Here is an 18,308-nt window from a genome sequence, read left to right on the forward strand (position 1 = left end):
TTTCATTTTCAAGATAGAAGTGGAAAGGTCCATTTCACTTCCAATAAGGTAAAAGTAAATATTACCTCTACATACGAAATGTAATGCTTACATCATCTCTATATTTTGACTTGTGAATCACCACTGCTTTGGAAGGAACAGTGGATTCTGGTTTCCGGATGTTAAACTCAGGCTTTGGTCTGGTCTGTTCTTGAAGATTTTTCCATTCATCTAAAGTCATCTCTTGAACTTGGGTTTCTTCTTCTACCTCCAACTCAGGAATTCTATAAAGAGATGTATAATCGTAAAGAATAATTTTTGATGGTATAAAAATGTCTACGTTATTAAAGAAAAAGTTATAACCATTTATTCTGCATATTTTTGTGGTACTGCATTTCAAATGCAAGTAAGGTAAGAAAATCTTTGACTCACAAACTTCCATATTTCATTTTCAACATTTTATGTTATCACTGCCAACAGAAAATACTTCCTATCTGTGTTCAAAGCAATCTTTGAAAAATGGGAACATCACCATCCTGATGACATTAACGTTACACTTCACCACTCCATGACAGACAAAACGAGGTAATTATGGAAAACGAGCTGAAATAAAATACAGGAAACCATAAACAGAAGTTTTAAAGCAGTGGCTCATAAATGCATACTTTTGTAAATATCCTCTTTAATGAATTTTAAAAAGAAAACAAAAGACAGAAATATAGATCGAGAGAAAATAATTCAGAGTCCAGAAATAAACCCTCACATTTATGGTCCATTGATTTTTTTTTCCAACCGTGGTGCCAAAGACAATTCAATGGGGAATGAAAAGTATTTTCAACAAATGATGCTGGGACAACTGGATATCCACACCAAAAGAAAGAAGCTAGACCTCCTTCACACCATAAATACAAGAGCTAAAATAGAAAACTCTTAGCAGAAAACCTAGGCAGAAACCTTCTTAACCCTGGATTCTGCAATGGTTTCTTCCACGACACCAAAAGCACAAGCAACAAGAGTACATACGTCGAACATCAGCAGACACTTTTATACGACAAAGGACACCATCGAGAAAGTAAAAAGACAGTCCACAAAATGGGAGAAAATATTTACAAATGATATATCTCATAAGGGACTTGTATCTGGAATACATAAAGAATCCTTTATGAAGAGCCAGGCGTGGTGGCTCATGCCCATAGTCCTAGCTACTCAGGGGGCTGAGGTAGGAGGATTGCTTGAGGCCAGATGTTCCAGGCGCAGTGAGCTGTGATCACATGTGTGAATGGCCGCTGTGTTCCAGCCCAGGCAACACAGTGAGACACTGTCTCTTTAAAAAAAAAAAAAAAAAAGAATGCTTTAGGAATTCTAGATACAAGTTGTCTTTAATTAAGACAAATGAACACCCTCCCCTCAAAAAAGGCAAGGATCCGAATAAACATTTTTCCAGAGAAGATATACAAATAGGCAGTAAGATGTTGCACATCATTAGCTATTAGAGAAAGACAAGTCAAAACCACAGAGCTGCACCATTCCACACCCAGTGGGATGGTTAGAATCAAAAAGACATTTGACAAGCGTTGGGGAGGACATGGAGAAACTGGAACCCACATACACTGCCAGTGGGAATGTGAAATGGTGTAGCCACTTCGGAAAGCAGTCTGGTGGTTCTTCAAAAATCTAAGCTGAGTTAGCCTCTGACCCAGAAATTTCACTCCTAGGTTTATACCCAAGAGAAATGAAAACATACATCCACATGCAAACTTAAACCCAAGTGTTCACTGCAGCGCTATTCATAATAGCCAAAAAGTGGACACAACCTAAATGTCTATTAACTAATGAGTGGATAAACCAAATATGGCAGACTTTTTGGAATATTATCTGGCAATAAAAAGAAACAAAGTATTAATACACATTACAACCTGAACAAACCTTGAAAAAATGATGCAAGTGAAATAAGCCAGGCAGAAAAGACTTCTGTGTATGATTCCATTTACATGAACTATTCAGAGGAGCCAGGTTCACAGACAGGAAGCAGATGAGCGGCGGCCAGGGCTGCAGGGAGGGAGGATAGGGCGTGATGCTGAATGGGCACGAGGTTTCCTTTTGGGATGATGACAGCGTTCTGGAGCCAGATCATGGTGATGGTTGCATAACACTCTGAATGTACTAAATGCCACTGAATTGTACACTTCAAAAGGATTAAATTGTAGATTTGAAAATCACCAAAAAATACGCAAAAAAAAAAAAAAGGAAATGAAGACTGGCACATGCTACAACACGGATGAAACTGAAAACCTGATGCTAACAGTTAAAATAAGCCAGGCACAAAAGGAACATTGAACGATTCCACTTAGATGAGGCACCTAGAATAGGCACATTCATAAGCACAAGTAAAATAGAGGTTACTACATGCTGAGGGGAAATGGGGAGTTAGTGCTGAATGGATATAGAGTTTCTGTTTGTGATGAAAAAGTTCTACAAGGCCGGGCGTGGTGGCTCACGCCTGTAATCCCAGCACTTGGGAGGCCGAGGCGGGCGGATCACAAGGTCAGGAGTTTGAGACCAGCCTGGCCAATATGATGAAACCCTGTCTCTACTAAAAAATACCAAAAAAATTAGCCGGGCGTGGTGGTGGGTGCCTGTAGTCTCAGCTACTCAGGAGGCTGAGGCAGGAGAATCGCTTGAACCTGGGAGGTGGAGGCTGCAGTGATCCTAGATCGAACCACTGCTCTCCAGCCTGGGCAACAGAGCAAGACTCTGTCTCAAAAAAAAAAAAGTTCCAGAGATGGATGGTGGTGATGGTTACACACAATGTGAATGTTACTGAGGCCACTAAACTGTATATTTTCCACTAAATTGTATATGTTAAAATAGTAAAAATGGCAATTTTTATGTTATTTATTTTTACTGCAATTTAAAAAAATTAATAATGTAACATACCCCAAACCATTCACCCATGCATTCATTCGTTTATTCATTTATTTGTCTGAGACGGGGTTTCACTCTGTTGGCCAGGCTGGAGTGCAGTGGCATGATGATGGCTCACCGTACTTTCAACCTCCTGAGTCCAAGGATCCTCCCACCTCAGCTTCCTGAGAGCAGATGGGACCACAGGCATAAGCCATCAGGCCCAGCTAATTTTTACAATTTTGTAGAGACAGGGTCTCGCCATGTAGTCCAGGCTGGTCTTGAATTCCTGGCCTCAAGTGATCCTCCTGCCTCTGCCTCCTGAAGTGTTGGGATTACAGGTCTGAACAACCGCACCTGGCCTATATACTTAGAGATTTGAGTGCTATAATATGGTAATTATATCTCGAAGGTGTTTAAAGGAAAAAAAACAGGCCAGGCGCGGTGGCTTACGCCTGTAATCCCAACACTTTGGGAGGCCAAGGCGGGTGGATCACAAGGTCAGGTGTTCGAGACCAGCCTAACATGTAGAAACCCCATCTCTACTAAAAATACAAAATTAGCTGGGCATGGTGGTGCATGCCTGTAATCCCAGCTACTCAGGAGGCTGAGGCAGGAGAATCACTTGAACCCGGGAGGTGGAGGTTGCAGTGAGCCGAGATGGCGCCACTGTACTCCAGCCTGGGTGACAGAACGAGACTCTGTCTCCAAAACCAAACAAAAAAAAAACAGTAGGTGGAGAGTGGGGAGAGAATGAAATCTGTATCTTCACTGAAGAGCTGATGTAATTTAAGGTTCTGTTATAGAATTACACAGATCAATGTTATGAAAAATATAAGCAAAATCAGTAGAGAAGCCTAACCACAGAGCATCCAAAGAGACAAATTTGCAGTGACTTTACAATACCAGGCCGATGGCAGAAAAAACATCAAAGAAAAAGTAACATGAAGGAATATGAAGGAACTTTCTGGCGTGATTGATAATGTTCTGTATATTGACAGGAGTTTGGATTCCACAAGTACATGCATTTATCAAAACAGTGAATTACACTTAAGATTTATACATTTCACAGTATATACATTTTATATCAGAAGAAGAAACTGTAAACAAATATTAAGTTCTATTTAGTGATATGCATGTTGAACTATTTAGGGGGAAGTATATAGATGTCTACAATTTATTATGAAATGTGTCAAAAAACATGGTGGATTAATGATGAATACTTACATAAAATGAATATATAAGATATAAATGGTAGTATTTAGGTAGTGGTAAGTATAGATGTTCGCTATAAAATTCTTTAAACTTTGCTGTGTTTTGAAATTTTCAGAATAAAATACTGGAAAAATACCAATATCAAAACAGAGATCTCAAATAGATATTGGCAAAAATATTGAAAGATACTAAGACGCCGGAACAGCAAATCAATGGAGCCACCCAAACCGATCCAGAAGAACTTGGTGAAAAATTCTAGTATAGCAGCTAAGAAAGGAATGAGGACTACCTCCATACACTGCCATGGAGCGCCTTCCAGAGTGAATGAGAAAAGCAAGGAGGGGTGTGCGGTACCTTGGAGACCACACAAATACATACGGATAGCACAGACGGAGATAGAGAGGGTTTTTTTGTTGTTTGTTTTTGAGACAGGGTCTTACTCTGTCACCCAGGCTGGAGTGCGGTGGCGTGATCTCTGCTCACTGCAACCTCCACCTCCTGGGCTCAAGGGATCCTCTCACTTCAGCCCTCAGAGTAGCTGGGACTACTACAGGCATGCACCACCATACCCAGCTAATTTTTGTATTTTTTGTAGAGATGGGGTGGGGGAGGGTCTCACCGGTTGCCTAGGCTGGTTTCAAACTAAGCTCAAGCAATTCACCCACCTTGGCCTCCCACAGTGCTGGGATTACAGGCATGAGCCACCACACTGGGCCATTTTTTTTAAATTGGAATGTAAGCCAGGAAAAGAACAGGGATAAAAGCTATTTGAAAATATCATGTTTTGGTTGGGCATGGTGGCTCATGTCTGTAATCCCAGCACTTTGGGAGGCCGAGGCCAGTTGATCACTTGAGGTGAGGAATTCGACACAGGCCTGGCCAACATGGTGAAATCCTGTCTCTCCTAAAAATGCAAAAATTAGCTGGGCATGGTGGCAGACACCTGTAATCCCAGCTACTCAGGAAGCTGAGGCAGGAGAATCGCTTGAACCCGGGAGGCAGAGGTTGCAGTGAACTGAGATTGCACCATTGCACTCCAGCCCGAGCAAGAGTGAAACTCCATTTCAAAAAGAAAAAAAAAAAAATCATGTTTTTCAGACTGAACTTTGGAAACATGTAAATATTTTACATAATTATAAAACAGATTTAAATTAAAATTCAATCTCTAAAATTTGAAAGTAAAATGAATCAAAGTAACCTAAATGTTTATGAAACTGGTGATATAACCATCAAGAGAAACTATTTCAAATGATTTTGAAATACAAATTTGGTTACTCATCTCCCTCCTCGACATAGCTTTTCAGTAACTGTGTTACTGAAGGTAGTGTTGGTAATGCTGTGACTGTTTTATGTGCAACGAATGATTAAAAGCACAATGTTACTCAGAACTAGAATTTTCAGTATGTAAGAAAAGGAGAAACAAGTAGTCTAGGTAAAAATCTCGTATTGCAACTTTGAATTGGAAATATTGAATGAACTCATATTTTATCTTCTAATGTGTGTGTGTGTGTGTTTCCCAGCTCTGTCCACCCAAATGCCCTGGAAACAAGTACCTGGTGGCAGTGGTTCTTTATCAAAGTAGCTTTACTAAAGAAGAAATACAGACGGGAAATACCACGCAAAAAATGTTCAACATTGTTAGTCATTAGGGAAATGCAAATTAAAACCACAATGAGGCTAGACACAGTGGCCCACATCTGTAATTTCAGCACTCCAGGAGGCCGAGGCGGCACTTGAGGCCAGGAGTTGGAGACTAGCCTGGGTACCAAAGCGAGACCCCATCTCTACAAAAAAGTAAAAAATTAGCTGGGCATGGTGGCGCTTGCCACTCAGGAGGCTGAGATGGGAGGATCATTTGAGCCCAGGAATTCGAGGTTACAGTGAGCTGTGATCACACCACTGTACTCTAGCCTGGGTGACAGAGCAAGACCTTGTCTCTAAAAAAAAAGAAAAAAACAAATGATGAAAACAAAAACCCATAATGAGCTATGTACCTATTAAAATGACTGGAAGTTGTAAAAACTGACCATACCACATACTGGCAAGGATGTAGAAGTAAACTCTCACTTATTGTTGGTGAGAAAGTAACAACAGTACAACCCTTTTGGAAAAGAGTTCAGCAGCTTCTTACAAAGTGAAATATACGCATACCATTTGGTCCAACCATTCCACTCCTAGGTATTTACCCAGGAGAAATGGAAATGTATATTCATATAAACACTTGTATATTAAAATGTTCAGGCCGGGCACGGTGGCTCACGCCTGTAATCCCAGCACTTTGGGAGGGCGAGGAGGGCGAATCACAAGGTCAGGAGTTCGAGACCAGCCTGGCCAACGTGGTGAAACCCCGTCTCTACTAAAAATACAAAAAATTAGCTGGGTGTAGTGGTGGGCGCCTGTAATCCCAGCTACTCGGGAGGCTGAGGCAGGAGAATCACTTGAACCTGGGAGGCAGAGCTTGCAGCGAGCCGAGATCGCACCACTGCACTCCAGCCAGGGGTCAGAGTGAGACTCTGTCTCAAAGAAAAAAAGTTCATAGCAGCTTTATAGCAAAAACTGGAGACCACCCAATGATCACCACCAGGTAAACAGATAAATGGTGGTCTACCTGTGTAACAGACTACCAGACTACTACTCCGCAATGAAAAGGAATGAACTGATACAAATCACACAGTAAGTATGCTCAGAAAAAGAACACAGACCAAAAAAGAACACAAGCTGCATGATTCCATTCATATAAAATTATAGCAACTGCAAAGAAATCTGTAGTGACAGAAAGTAGATCACTGGTTGCCGAGGGGAAATGGGGCGAGAGAGAGGGCCTACAAAAGAACGCTAGGAAATGTTGTGGGGCGATGGCTGTGCTCATGATTTTGCCCATGGTGATACTTTCACAAGTGTACACATATATCAGAGCTTGTAAAACTGTACATGCTAAATATGTGCCATTTATTGGATGTGAACTATATCTCAAAGCTGTTTTAAAAACAGACAAGAGACTAACCAATTGACATGTATATTTCAATATTGTTTCAAACGAATTATCTTTCTAAAAAAAGTTTTGAGACAATCGGAAACTGAAGAAGTGTCTTGGTATTAATGATATCAAGGATATTAAAAAAATTTTAATGGAGTAATAGTATTCCAGTTATGTTATTTAAAAAGAGTAGTAGGTATAACACTGCGAAACATTTATGAGTGGCAGATGATACCCTGGGGGAGGCAGAAGTTAGCAGAAATATGCATGAAACAGGGATGGCCGTGGTTTGGTAACAGTTTAAGCTGAACAACTTACTTACAAGTTCTTTATACTACTAAATTTGTATAATTTTCCATAATATAAATTTTTAATACAGAGCTAAAAATAAATATTAAGGAATCATAATCTTCTTTAACCTACGTTTGACAAAATTTTAAAAATCAACAGAACTGAATGCTATAAATTTGGTAATTCTTTCATACTTAAGATGACCTAATAAAACTTCATAAATTCCAGAAAATTCAATTCTAGAAAGAATAGATTTTACATGAAGGCCACAGAAGTACTTGTTATTAACACACTTCGCTTATTTTAAAGGACATCATATCTAAACAAAGAACTAGTACAAGTTATATATTAAATGCAAGCTTGAAATTGTGTGTAGACACATAAAGCATATAGTGAAATTCAGATTAGTTACAAGTTACAGCCTCCTTCAGCAGTATCAGCCTGAAGCTCTTGACTGGAATGCACCTCATTCAAGAATACAGGCATGGATGCCCCATATCCCTCCCTGCTTATCAGCTGCAGTTTCAACAAGCCACATCGAAAGCAGCATAATATCACCAAGGACAGGCTCCTTAACCTGATTTCCTACCCACTAAAAGTTATGAGCAAACACACATGGTGACAATCCTGTGACACATACCCCATTTCCCATTTGATTGGTTCTGAGTACAGTTTTACTGGCAGTTTTAGCAATGACTAAATATTCAACAGGAAGAGATGTATCCTTCGATTCTAGGAAGGGCTCATGCGGGTATATTTCTAACAACTAAGAGCCTCATAACTGCTATTGTTTTAACACCCCCATTTTTGAGTAATTCGAAGACCTTCACAATCCTTGGTTTATTATACAAAACTTTTGGGAGGGAATTTTCTATGAAAGTGACTTATGGATATAAGGTGGTCAAATCTATGGTAATGTGAATAATGCTATATACAAATTTGATAGTTATATATTTGTTTCTCAACATGTGAAACTATAGAAATCACACTGCTTTAACCACAGTTCCCTTTATTTAGAAATGAATGAGACTAGCTGACACTGTACACTCACCATGTGCCGATGCTATTCAAAATGCTTTATATTAATTATTTCATGACATCAATAGTTAGATATAATTAATATCCCATTTTACAGATAAGAATACCGAGGCAGAGAGAGGCCACATAGCAAGCACACAAACAGAAGAGGCAAGTTCCAATCCTGTCATTGCGTTTCCAAAGCCCACACTCAACCTCTGTGCTCCACCGAGATGCAGGGAATAAGGGAGCAGAGAAATATACCTAGATGGAAAACAGTCATGATAGGCACAGAGGAAAGATACAAAACATCGATTCAAATGTCCACGTTTCCATCCATGCAATACCTTTTCACCTGAATATCTGAAAGAGTGCAGTGAATCACAGAAAGCAGGTTCCAGAAATAAAGCTTTACTAGTTGGATATTTAACTGGGACAAGTGAATTTAACCTAAAAAGTAAGAAAATCTTCATTGTTTAAGCAAATACGCTAGGAAACTGATTACAATAAAAAATTTGTTGCAGATAGTTTGTATTACTGCTTCCTCACAGTTTCTTTGAACAAAGTATTTTTCAGGAAGGATGGGAGGTGATGCTCCATATTCCTGAGTCGGGAAACGCTCAGAGATCCCGGCAGCTCTTCCCTTCCCCTCTCCCGAGTTCCCAGCAGGTATTCTGAACAGCACTTTTTGCTGTTCCTACCACTCGCTAGAGGAGCACGAATGCCTATGCATCTGCCCGGTTCACATTCCGGCTCTGCACGTGAGCCAGGTGACAGGTATTGAGCCTCTGTCCCAGTGTCAGAATAACAGTAGCTCCTCCTTCATGGAGTGGCAAAGAACTGAACGCATTAAGACATGGAAGCATTTACAGCAGTTCTTGGCACACAGCAAATGCTCTAAAAATGTTAGAGTTATTCTTTTTCTTTTTTTTTTTTTTTTTGAGACGGAGTCTCACTCTGTAGCCCAGGCTGGAGTGCAGTGGCACCATCTTGGCTCACTGCAAGCTCCACCTTCTGAGTTCATGCCATTCTACTGCCTCAGCCTCCCAAGTAGCTGGGACTACAGGTGCCCGCCACCACGCCCAGCTAATTTTTTCTATTTTTAGTACAGACGGGGTTTCACCGTGTTAGCCAGGATGGTCTCAATCTCCTGACCTCATGATCCGCCCGCCTCGGCCTCCCAAAGTGCTGGGATTACAGGTGTGAGCCACCGCACCTGGTCAATGTTAGAGTTATTCTTAAAATACAAGGAGTCATCACAGGTATCGTCGGACACTAGAACACCATGCGACAAGGAACAGTTAGTACTTCTGTAATGAAAGGAAGAAGACGGAAGGATGGAAGGGCACTGCACATATAATTATCAGTAACATACATCCTATTTGAGGAAAATGGAAGTACACTTTAGGTTGTGTGTTTGAACATAAGTGAGAGTACATCAGATTCATCTACCAAGACGTTCTAGAACTGAGAGGTACACTGAACGTACATTCAGGCTAAATGCCAGAAGCCAGAGTGCAAAACCAACACTCAAACAGGGCTGAGACCAGAGAACATCGCTGTCACTCAATGTGTTCCTCGGATACCAGCCCAACTTTTAGAGTCTCAAAAAATTATAACTGTATTATTAGAAATTTTAGTAATAATGTTAAAATTTGACAAGGCAATGCAGAAAAAAGAATGTCTCCGCACGGTCACCCAACACCTGCACTGCACTTGCAATCCCAAATAGAGGCTCACTTCCCCCCCAGTCAGCAGAAAAGACAGAGAAAGATTTTCCAGCTAGCTCTCCTGGGATATTGCAGACAGAAAGTCAACAAGCTTTATTTTCTTTCAGAGTGACTAAATATTTTTGTCTAATATTATGAATGCTAGAGTATCTCAATCAATTCTGTAGATTAGAACAATACTATAATTTACTCTCTATTATTCTGCCTTATATTACCTGAATTTGTATAAATGTTTATTGGCTCAAAAAGGATATAATGTTCTCCTGAAGGTATCCAGTTAACTTTCTCAACATTCATATGAACTGTTAAACGAGTTCCTTAGTTAGCTCACTGTCTAAATATTCATATTAACTGTTAATCCTATTTCTTTTTTTTTTTTTTTTTTGAGACGGAGTCTTGCTCTGTAGACCGGGCTGGAGTGCAGTGGCCGGATCTCAGCTCACTGCAAGCTCCGCCTCCCGGGTTTACGCCATTCTCCTGCCTCAGCCTCCGGAGTAGCTGGGACTACAGGCGCCCGCCACCTCGCCCGGCTAGTTTTTTTGTATTTTTAGTAGAGACGGGGTTTCACCGTGTTAGCCAGGATGGTCTCGATCTCCTGACCTCGTGATCCACCCGTCTCGGCCTCCCAAAGTGCTGGGATTACAGGCTTGAGCCACCGCGCCCGGCCAATCCTATTTCTTTAATGAAACACATTTCTCGTTTTGAATAATACATTGAAATTGTTTTGAATTGTAAATTAACAGCTTTCACAATCATCAATCACTGTGGCCTTTCGCTCTTGCAATAAGTAACAATAAAAACAGCAGATGATATTAATAAAGCACTAGCTACATGCCAGGCATCACTCTAGGACGCGGAGACACACACACACACATACACACGCACACACAATCTTTACAAGAACCCTATAATGTAGGGATGTTATTATTCCCATTTTACAGATGAAGAAAACTGAGCCACGGAAAAAGAGAAATTAAATAACTTGCCCAACTAGTAAGGGGCAGAGCTGGGATTTCAACTCATCACACCGGTTCAATGTCTGTGCCTTTAACCACTAGACACCCTGCCTTTTGGCAGCTGAAGGATGAGTAAGAGATAGACAGGTAAAGAGTAAAGGGGGTTTGGGAAAACAAAGCAACAACAGTTGTGAAAGCTGTACGGCAAGTGTGAGGGCAGGGGCAGGATAAAAGTATGTTTGAGAACATGAAATAAAGGCCTCATGGTGAACCTAGAGAAGGCACAGGAATATCTGAACTTGAGGGTTTTGCAGGGGCCAGACCACACAGGACTCGGCAGGTCAGGACAGGGGACAGAAAAAGGACAGGAAGACATCGGGGGGTCTTACGCAAGGGGTGGGGGCATGACAATCTGAATGCAGTGTGAACACCACTTTGGCGTAGAAGGTGAGGATACAGAGAGCCCTGTGAGGGGCTCCAGCGGTGGTCCAGATAACAATGGCTTAGACGATGCTGGTGAGCGGTGATGCTCAGTTTCTAGGGGTACAATCGCCAGAGCAGAGGGAAGGACTGGGTTTTGGAAAGAGGAGGGTCAAGAAGACAGAAGTTCCAAGGATGACTCGTAGGTTTCTGGTTTGTACAGCTGGATGGAAACACCAAGTGAGGACCAGAGGTATGGGGGGGCGGTCAGCTCAGTCTCGGTCAGGCTGGGCACAGCAGCATCTGGAATGTCCCAGGGGAAGCGTCCAGCAGGCAGATGGACCCACAGGCCTGGAGCCCACGTTGAAGGTTGGAGCCAGAGACACATATTCCAGAGTTAGCATGTAAATGACAATTTAAGCCACAGAAGTGCGTAAGATCCTATAAAGAAACTCTATAGAAAGAGAAGGCCTAAGGCAGGGCCCTGAAGGACTTAACGTTTTAAAAAACCAGAAAGACAAGGATGAGCCTGCAAAGGAGATGCTGAGAGGCAGAAGGAAAACCAGAAGAGCAGAGTGATCACAGAAACCAACAGGAGAGCACGTTTATGAAGAAATCAATAAAGTCAAATGCTTCTGAGAGGTCAAGAAAGACGCAGACCGCAGCATCCATTAGATCCGGAGACATGGTGACTGTTTCAGAAGGGCAATGAGGACAGAAGCCAGGCCTAGGCTAAAGTGAGGAAGAAGTGGAGGGGAGGAAGTGAAGAAGGCCACACACAACTCTGAAAGAGGCAGCTGACGGAGAATGTGGGGTCCAGAGGACACTTACACAGGAGAAACTGAGCATGTTTAAATGCTGACTGGAAGACTAGTCAGGAAGGAGATGAATATACCAAAAAAGGAAGGAGCTAACTGACGGTGTGAAGTTTTCATGAAGTCAGTAGGAGAGAGGATCCGAAGCGTGAAGAGGTCGGGGGGGATGGCACCCCAATGGTTACCATGAGGGAAGGAGCCCAGGAGGTGTGCAGGTGTAGCAGTCTTGTATCTTTGGGAGTGGGAGGATGAGGAAGTTCCCACCTGATGGCTCCTAATCACTCTGTGACATAGAAGGAAACGTTGCATCCAAAAAATGAAAGAGGACGATGGGGGAAGGGTACAGTGGGAGGCAGTGTCAGGGTTTTGAGGAGAAATTAAAACAGTCATTAGAGAAGGTGGGAGAGTGAACCCAAGAACCGGGATCGCCCAGGCCTGGCTTCAGAATCTCAGTGACCGGGAATTTACAGGGTTCTAACCGGGCCCGCGATGTGACTTGTATTGCTTAGCTTGTGGAACGCGCAGAGAGAAGGCAGATAGTGGAGTCACCCAGGAGGGGCTTTGCTAGCAAGTTACAGCAGAAAGTCCAAAGGGCCAAAGAGTTGAAGGTGCATGGGTATTTAAGAACTTGTAGGCCAGGCGCAGTGGCTCATGCCTGTAATCCCAGCACTTTGGGAGGCTGAGATGGGCGGATCACCAGAGGTTGGGAGTTCGAGACCAGCCTGGTCAACATGGAGAAACCCCATCTCTATTAAAAATACAAAGTTAGCTGGGCGTGGTGGCGCATGTCTGTAATCCCAGCTACTCAGGAGGCTGAGGAGAAGAATTGCTTGAACCTGGGAGGCGGAGGTTGCAGTGAGCCAGGATCTAAGCTACATAATAAAGAGAGAGGGAGGGTGGACTGGGAGAGCGCAGAGGGGACGAGGCACTAGAGGTCCATCTTAGAGTCAGGCTACTCCAAGTCAAGGAGTTTAACAAGCTGCTGGAAAAGAGTTTGTAGGCAGAGGACAGAATGCCTAACTTTCACCAATTATCACTGATATTCATTAGGTTATTTGAACTAATTATTAATTAGTTTGATCACCAGTCATTAATACATTAAGGTCAGCCCTCCGTGATAGGATAAGGGGTTGAGATTCCTAGTCTGTGAAGAGCTCTTAGAAATCATCAAGAAAGGCCAGGTGTGATGGCTCACCTGTAATCCCAGCACTTTGGGAAGTTGAAGAGGGTGGATCACTTGAGGTCAGGAGTTCGAGACCAGCCTGGCCAACATGGTAAAACCCCATCTCTACTAAAAATGCAAAAATTAGCCGGGTGTGGTGGCACATGCCTATAGTCCCAACTACTCAGGAGGCTGAGACAGGAGAATCGCTTGAACCCAGGAAGTGGAGGTTGCAGTGAGCCAAGATCGTGCCATTGCACTCCAGCCTGGGCGACAGAGCGAGATTCCATCTCAAAAAAAAATAAGGAAATCATTAAGAAGAGAACCAACACCACAATAGGGAATGAATGAAACGCCCTACTTGGCTGGAGACTCCTCTTCCGGGGCGCCCTGGGCCTCCTCCACCACTGTGGGTTCCTCCATCAGTGCAGTCGGCTCCACGTCACTGAAAAACAGAAAGACCCTCTCTAGTCACACAAATACGTTCACACCAATGCGTTTGCATGTTTAAGATGGAGAAAACATTGTTTTCTGTTTTGGTTTGGTTTGTTTGTTTGTTTTTTTGAGACTGAGTCTCATTCTGTCACCTAGGCTGGAGTGCAGTGGTACAATCTCAGCTCACTGCAACCGCCCTCCCAGGTTCAAGAGATTCTCCTCCCTCAGTCTCCTGAGTAGCTGGGATTACAGGTGTCCACCACCACGCCCAGCTAATTTTTTTGTGTGTTTTTGGTAGAGACAGGGTTTCGCCATGTTGGCCAGGCTGGTTTCAAACTCCTGACCTCAAGTGATCCACCCACCTCGACCTTCCAAAGTGCTGGGATTACAGGTGTGAGCCACCGTGCCTGGCCTATTGAGGGCTTTAAAAGTAAGTTTTTTTTTTTAAAAAAAAAGTAACCATAAATTGAACTACAATAACAGAAAAGACTTTTACAATTTAAATAATTATTAAATTCTCAACTCCAAGCTTCTGTAATCAATTTTTTAAAAACTCACTCTTTAAAACAAAACTTGAATAATTAACTTTTATTTTTTAAAATGAAGGTTCCAGGCCGGCAGGGTGGCTCTCGCCTGGGATCCTAGCACATTGGGAGGCCAAGGAGGGTGGGTCACTTAAGGCCAGGAGTTTGACACCAGCCTGGCCAACATGGTGAAACCCCATCTCTACTAAAAATACAAAAATTAGCCAGGCATGGTAGCAGGAGTGCAGTGGCACCATCACAGCTCACTGTGCTCTCAACCTCCCGGGCTCAAGGGAACTTCCCACCTCAGCCTCTGGAGTAGCTGGGACTACAGGCACACACCACCATGTCTGGCTAATTTTTTGTATTTTTTGTAGAGATGGGATTTCACTTTGTTCCTCAGGCTGGTTTTGAACTCCTGGACTCCAGTGATCCACCTGCCTCAGCCTCCCTAAGTGCTAGGATTACAGGCATGAACCACAAAAAAACTGAGTATTTCTTAAACTTCAGCAATTAGCTGATTTTACAGAAAATAAAAATCACAGATGTCCCCCCCGATGATGACCTAAATTATTTTATAAATGAATATAAAATATTGTGCCTACAGCTCTTATAGAACCCTATGATCAAAACTGAAAGACAATTAAGTTTCAAAATTAGCCACAATTAATTTGGCAGGTTCTGCTATTTTGTTGAAAGTAAATCAGCCAGGCACGGTGGCTCATACCTGTAATCTCAGCACTTTGGGAGGCCGAGGCGGGCAGATCACGAGGTCAGGGGATTGAGACCATCCTGGCCAACATGATGAAACTCCATCTCTACTAAAAATACAAAAATTAGCTGGGCGTGGTAACACGTGCCTGTAGTCCCAGCTACTTGGGAGGCTGAGGCAGGAAAATCGTTTGAACCCGGGAGGCGGAGGTTGCAGGGAGCTGAGATCGTGCCACTGCACTCCAGCCTGGCAACAGAGTGAGACTCTGTCTCAAAAAAAAAAAAAAAGGTAAATCACCAATGTTGGATTTATCAGAAGAAAGATATAACCCCAAGGCCCATGTCTATATTTGGACTTCAGTTGTACTGGTGCAGAAAATCCCTAGTTGTGCACGTATGTTCCATAAAATGATGTTACACATTTCAAGGCTTTGTTACCTAGTTCAAATTTAATCAGACCTCACACTTAATCAAATCTCTGACAACAAACAGATTTTCATCAAATGTTGCTTTGAGAACAAATAAAACTGTCTTGCTCTTCACAATAAAAGTTGAAAGGCAGCATTACTGAAAACTGCATTCATGGGTGTCTATTCCCATTTTAACAATAATATCTGATACACTTTTTAAATTATTGCAGATGGAAAAATTCTATTCCAGCACAGATAAATAGAAAAAATTCTATTTTAGCGCTGTCAAACTGTTGAAGAAAAGCATTATTACTGAAATGGCGCAGTCATACCAGTTTGAAGGCATTTTGTCCTTAAACCCAGTTATTGCTGTCAGTGTCTTCAAATAGGAATACTAAACTACCGCAAAGCCCTTACACCTTTAATACACGGCGAAGCACTTGGGCTTTGCCAGCCACAAACCATTACTTACTGTGTCAGGCTCACCTCCACTTTCTTCTCACTAATCTAAAGTAGCACATAACTCCTTCGCACTGCATCATTTTCATGACCTCAAGCTGATTTATTAAGAAATAAATTTCTTACTCCATTTATTAAGAAATGTACGAAGTAAATGTATAAATAAATAAAATTTATCTCTATTTATTAAGAAATTAGTTTTATCCTAAGAAAAGCTTTCCATTACAAATTCTAACCACCTAAGAGCTTTGACTAGCTGGGTGTGGTGGCTTACGCCTGTAGTCTTAGCTCTTTGGGAGCCAAGGCAGGTGAACTGCTTGAGCCCAGAAGTTTGACACCAGCCTGGGAAACATGGCAGACCTGCATCTCTACTAAAAATACAAAAAAGGCCGGGCGCGGTGGCTCATGTCTGTAATCCCAGCACTTTGGGAGGCTGAGGCAGGCGGATCATGAGGTCAGGAGATTAAGACCATCCTGGCTAACACGGTGAAAGCCCATCTCTACCAAAAATACAAAAAAAAAAAAAAAAAATTAGCCGGGTATATTTGCATGCACCTGTAGTCCCAGCTACTAGGGAAGCTGAGGCAGGAGAATCACTTGAACCCGGGAGGGAGAGGTTGCAGTGAGCCGAGATCATGCCACTGCACTCCATCCTGGGCAACAGAGTGAGACTCTGTCTCAAAAAAAAAAAAAAAAAAAAGCGCCTGTAGTCCCAGCTACTCGGGAAGCTGAGGTGGAAGAAATCAACTGAGCCTGGGGTTTCAAGGTTATGGTAAGCCAAGACTGAGCCACCATCCTCCAGCATAGGCAACAGAGTCAGACCCTGTCTGAGAGAGAGAGGGGGAAAAAAAAAAGAGCTTTGACTTTCTAACTCACAAACCAATTCAAAATGAATGCCATGGGGCACATGTCATTTTAACAATGAGACATGCCAGCCTGCCAGGGGCACAAGTGGTCACCTCTTAACATTACAAGGCCAAGGCTGGCGCTCCAGGATAAGTAACCACTTAGAGCCAAAATGATTTTAAGTTCAAAGGCAAACGGAAATGAAGTGGTGGTATTGGATAAGGTGGTAAATCTGATGATTAAGAAAGAAGGTGCCCAAGCCAGGCATGGTAGCTCATGCCTATAATCCCAGCACTTTGGAAGGCCGAGGCAGGTGGATCACCTGAGGTCAGGAGTTTGAGACCAGCCTGGCCAACATGGTGAAACTGCATCTCTACTAAAAATACAAAAAGTAACCAGGCGTAGTGGCGGGCACCTATAATCCCAGCTATTCGGGAAGCTAAGGCAGGAGAATTGCTTGAACCTGGGAGGTGGAAGTTGCAGTGAGCCGAGATCACACCACTGCACTCCAGCCTGGGTGACAGAATGAGACTCTGTCTCAAAAAAAAAAAAAAAAGCCGGGCGCGGTGGCTCAAGCCTGTAATCCCAGCACTTTGGGAGGCCGAGGCGGGCGGATCACGAGGTCAGGAGATCGAGACCATCCTGGCCAACCCGGTGAAACCCCGTCTCTACTAAAATATACAAAAAGCTGGCCGGGTGAGGTGGCGGGCACCTGTAGTCCCAGCTATTTGGGAGGCCGAGGCAGGAGAATGGCGTAAACCCAGGAGGCGGAGCTTGCAGTGAGCGGAGATCCGGCCACTGCACTCCAGCCTGGGCGACAGAGCGAGACTCCATCTCAAAAAAAAAAAAAAAGAAAAATAAAAAGAAAGAAGGTGGTGCCTATATTACTTTTTAAAATATATTATCAAAGTAAAATAAAACAAAATGAAAAGATCTGTCATCAAGATCCTGCAGAACCCCAGATAGAGAAACACTCAACAAGTTTCTCTTCTTTTCAAGGAGAACACAAATGAGCAATGGTAGTAAATCTAACATTGTTACATTTGGTATTAGTTTATACATTTGTCTTTAAGGACAACAATTTAAGAAAAATAAGTTCATGTAAAAAGCTTATATTCTGGCCAGGCATGGTGGTTCACGCCTGTAATCCCAGCACTCTGGGAGGCCAAGGCGGGCGGATTACCTGAGGTCAGGAGTTCGAGACCAGCCTGACCAATGTTGTGAAACCCACTCTTTACTAAAAACACAAAAATTAGCCGGGCATGGTGGCATGCACCTGTAGTCCCAGCTCCCTGGGAGGCTGAGGCAGGAGAATTGCTTGAACCTGGGCGGTGGAGGTTGCAGTGAGCCGAGATCACGCCATTGCACTCCAGCCTGGGTGACAGAGCAAGACTCCGTCTCAAAAAAAAGATTATATTCTTCCAAGTGGAAGCCTGAAAAGTGGAAGCCTGGATCCC

At 42.8% G+C, this 18,308-nt stretch overlaps 1 protein-coding gene across 1 annotated transcript in view; it reads right to left on the reverse strand.

The window, feature by feature from the left end:
- HABP4 (hyaluronan binding protein 4) overlaps positions 1 to 18,308 on the reverse strand; it is a 41,443-nt gene that overhangs the window by 6,754 nt on the left and 16,381 nt on the right. Inside the window, exons 5-6 of the mRNA XM_045372893.3 lie at positions 13,828 to 13,911; positions 92 to 263 (exon numbers count right to left, since the gene is read on the reverse strand). Of these exons, the coding sequence (XP_045228828.2) occupies positions 92 to 263; positions 13,828 to 13,911 (256 nt within the window). The remainder of the gene's footprint in view (positions 1 to 91; positions 264 to 13,827; positions 13,912 to 18,308) is intronic.

The sequence above is a fragment of the Macaca fascicularis genome, chromosome 15 (genome assembly GCF_037993035.2).
Source record: "Macaca fascicularis isolate 582-1 chromosome 15, T2T-MFA8v1.1".
Taxonomy (NCBI): Eukaryota; Metazoa; Chordata; class Mammalia; order Primates; family Cercopithecidae; genus Macaca; species Macaca fascicularis.